The following is a 4,375-nucleotide window of genomic DNA, read 5'->3' on the forward strand; positions in this document are numbered from 1 at the left end:
CTAGAGACTTAGACCATAAACTCATTAGGAAACTGTTTACTGAGTTCATAATTCAACTTTTACATAAGACTCAATATTACCCGCCCATGGAGCTGGCCCCTGCTGGCTGTTAGAGAGAATGCAGGTTTAAGACACTTCCTGGAAGCTTTGTCTCTGTATTTACATGATTACTGTTCTCTCTTTCTGCAGAGTCCTATCAGTTTCCAGGTTTTCAGGGTTTGCTTCAGGACAACGATACACTGCGTCTGGGCCTGGACTTCCAGAGGTTGCTACGCATCAACCACATGTTGTACATTGCCGCCAGGTCAGTAAACGCACACAATATAGATGTCTAATGTTTTCAGCAGTTTGATATCCAACAGATCAGGGGTAGGACCAGAGGTTTTGGTTTTAGTCATTCAGTGTCAACAGGTGCTTTCAGTCTGGAGCCATTTTGGTGTTCAACATTCAACAATCGCATAGATGGAAATCCACTGAAGAGAAAGTGACTCATCAAATAATGCAGTGCAGAAGTGGGACCTAGTCTCAAGTGTTTGCACTCAAGTCTCATGTCATAATGGGGCCACCTTGCAGTTTTTGTACACAAACAAAATTATATTTGGTGTAATTTTGTCCAACTGGCGCTCCATAACGTAATGTTAGTTCTTTGTGGTTCTCTCACATGTAATGTCGACTGGGAATGAATAATGTTAGTTGATTCAGGAAATGATGGGAAACTAATTGGTTTGTGGCGCACTGCTTGGACTTGGGTGAAGGTATCAAGTATTTTCAAGTCAAAGTGAAGTCATTGGTGTTGAAGTCTGAGTCGAGTCTTTTTTTTTATTTTTTTCAAGTCGAGGCTAGAGTCATTTCTGCCTTAAGTCCAAATCATTGGACTCGAGTCCAAACCTCTGCAGTGAAGCGACAAGTGTTGTTCCAATCTGAGCAACAGTCTTGAGCGAAAAGTTTCTTGATGATCTATTTTCAACCTTTAAGAGCAGGCTGAAGTCTTCCATTTATCCGTATACAGTATAAATATTATGCACATTGGAGGAAATATTGACAGATATCAGCATAAATGATGCAAGAAAACTAAACTTTCTTCTTGCAAATATTGTGTTTGACTTCGTCCTCAGTTTAGTTTTAAGGCTGCAATTACAAAGTCTGTATCTGGATTAACTTTTGAATTTCATGTGTTTTTTGTGTTTTGTGGGATGTTATTTTAACTGTAAATTAGCTGCTTTGATCTGATTTGAATTTTTCTGTTGCCTTCTTCTTCGGCGTGTTAAAAGGAAGATTAAATTGTAGAGATTCACTAACTGCAGTAGAGGAAGATTAAGTCAAAATACTAAACAAGTTAGGACAGGAAGAACAAGAACACACGTACAAAGACATGGACAGACATGATGGGATATACTAAACATATATGTTGACTCTGTGCTTTGAACTCTTCAGGGATCACGTGTTTGCTGTCAACCTGACGACAGCTTCAGAGGAGTTCATACCTCAGCTGGTGAGTAAAATTATATGATAAACACTTTATTTTTTGGATTTGTTTCTGGAAAACAAACATCTTTCTGCGTCCAGGTAGACGGGCAGGTTACAGCTTTTGGTTTGAAGACAAACTCCAGAGGTCCTTGAGTTAGTAGTGATATACAGTCATTTTAGCACTGCATTAATCCTATTGCGATAAAACTGCAGGACAACTGATGCTAACAAACATTAACTCATTGAGCAGGATAAAACCTCAGTAACAGGCTGACTTTCATGAAAACCTGAAAGTCTTAAATATTAATTTAAGGGCTAAATGCATCATCACCCATAACAATTACTTTGTGACACTTCAAACCAAGTGGAAAGTTGTCATTGGAAACTGCTTGAAAAAGGGCAGGAACATTAAAAAAAATAGTGCCAGGTGATTGGATGAACCATCCATCTATCACTGTCTATCATGGGCGAACTTCAACCCATCAGATCAATGAACCGTATAACGTAGTCAAACTCTTAATGAAGTCAGGCAGGAGAAGAGACAAAACATCTTGTCCACTGAGAAAGTGAAGAAATATTCTTCAGTTCTGATATAGCTGCTGCTAACAGCATCTATGCTAACTTCTTTAGCAGTGGCCATTGTCACAGTCATGTCTCAGACACACCGAGCATTAAACTATGCCTTTAACCGATTGGTTCGAACCACTGTGGTTGGACACAAGTAGATTGAAGCCTGGCAAGAATAATTATGGCGTGATCTTGATTTTGCGAGATCCAACTTCCAACCGGACAGAAACTAAATAAAACTCATCAAAACCATCTTTGTTAGTGTTTTCAACAATCACCAACTCCAGTTTGGTTGAAATAAATCCTTAAATCACAGACGTAGAAGAGAAAACAGACCTTTCAGGCTCTAAAAACCCTGCTTTGTTAGCTTTGTTACCTTCTTAATGTTGTACAACAGACCACACCCACAGAGGTCAGCATAGACTCTTTTCTGCCATAATATGATTTTTTTAGAGCTTCTCTTCATCAGTTTTGCTGAGTGCATTGAATCAACATCACAGAGTCACGTCTGCGCCGCAGCTCCGCTCCACTGTGATTTAGTCTTACATAAGAATCTTCCCCTCAAAGCTTCGAGAACAACATCAAACCTGACAGCTGACAGCGCAGCAAAAGAGCCTTTTTACTTTTTTGCACAATAGACGCAGTAAATATCAGAGCGGCAGAACAAAACTAGAGCAGCTCGTAATGTGTGAGGCGGCACAAAAGGACACGTTTGCCTTTGATCAGCACACCTCCTCCTGATCAAAGGGAAAAGGTTACAGGTTGGCTCTTGGTAGTAATGTTCCTCCCAGTGCATTGTGGGATGGCCTACAGCAGCTCTTTGATGTGAGCTGTTATTGTCGTTATCAGTGATCCGACCTCAGGACCACATCACCTCCTGCTCCGCCGTTCATTCTCTGTTTGTCTTTAAAGCTAAGTTTTAACATTTTAATTATCGAGAGGGCAGTTTTAGTTATGGATGTGTCTCTCAGCCAGAAATAATCGCCATCATTACCCTCAATGAAGATTTTTCATGTATTGTTCCAGAATGGATAGTCTTCTCTATTGCATGTCAGAGGGGACAATATCTTCTTATTATATATAGTGACCATTGAGGGAACAAAGAGCCAGAGAGCCAAAAATGGATACCTGTAAGATCACTAGAATCCATCTTGCCAGGATTCCAGTGGTTCAGACCAATCCACATCCTTTGAGGAACTACAGGCAGTTTAGCGCTAGGTATGTGATGAAGTGTTTGAGAAGTTTGCTTGAAAAAAACAATGGCTGCTGCTAAGGAGGTTAGCATAGATGCTGCTGACATCAGTTATATCATCAGTACCTGAAATGGGCCGGTACTCACCAGTACTTACTACGGGCACTTCTGATTTTTGTCCACGAGTACCCTGAAGATGGTTACATAACGTAGTTACAGAACCGGACGACCACCTGTCGTCAGGTGACTGAAGCAACCTCCACCTGCTAATGAGATACAGTTGAAAGCAAAGAACAGTTAGTAAGTTGACCTTGAGTTGAAAATATTTTATCAATCTGGTTTTGAAAGAACAATCAAGTTCAAGCTCACCGCTGGTTCTGCCTCTTTATTTATTAATTAATGTCGGTCTCATCAGGTGACTCTCAGAGATTTAAACCTAAAACAAATCTGGCACCAGCACCATATTTGTGGTTTAACTTTACTCACCGGTGGCTGGCGACGTGTATCTGAACTGCAGCCTCAAGAGCTGCTCGCTGACTCACCTGAAGTGTTCCTGCACTCAGATAATGACTCACTCTCCTCCTCACCTGGGTGCTCGCAAGCGTTTACATCTCAACAATAGGGCTCTTTGCGCGAGCGTTGACTCCACGGCGCAGAGAAAATTATACCTTTCACGCATCTGTGGCACCAGATTACATCCTGTGTTTCTTCTTTCTGTGTTCCAGAAGCTGACGTGGCGATCCAAAGACGTCAGCAAGTGTACCGTCAGAGGGAAGAACAGCGTGAGTTTCCACCTCTTGCCTCCTACTTGTTCTTCATTTTACAGTTTAATTTTTTGTTCACAGGTGAATGCTTTAACACAGAGTAAAATATACAGATGAAATCAGACACATTTTCTTAGTCGTGTGGAGAGACTCCAAACAAAGTGTTTCCTCCCTGAGGGCCTGTTAAGACCTGATATCATCATGTGTTTTCAGTGATCCGATCACAACGGTATGTCATGTTTACACCTGGCATTAAAACATGCCTCGAGTTAACACTTGTGATTGGATCTCACTTTCCCAATCTATGCACAAATGAACACAATAGGACTGTATTCTGCTCAGATGTCCATTATTACTGTCCTTTTGCCTGTTCAGTACAAACATC

The 4,375-nt window shown here is 41.0% G+C and overlaps 1 protein-coding gene across 1 annotated transcript in view; it reads left to right on the forward strand.

The window, feature by feature from the left end:
- Positions 1–189: 189 nt before the first annotated feature.
- The window catches only part of LOC118342660 (semaphorin-6D-like), a gene marked incomplete at its 5' end in the record, with an annotated part of 55,991 nt that continues 51,805 nt past the window's right edge, over positions 190–4,375 (forward strand). The window contains 3 exon segments of the mRNA XM_035681270.1: positions 190–304; positions 1,435–1,492; positions 3,952–4,008. Coding sequence (XP_035537163.1) covers positions 190–304; positions 1,435–1,492; positions 3,952–4,008 — 230 coding nt within the window.

Source organism: Morone saxatilis, unplaced genomic scaffold (genome assembly GCF_004916995.1).
Source record: "Morone saxatilis isolate NCDOM2014 unplaced genomic scaffold, NCSU_SB_2.0 Contig9, whole genome shotgun sequence".
Lineage (NCBI taxonomy): Eukaryota > Metazoa > Chordata > Actinopteri > Moronidae > Morone > Morone saxatilis.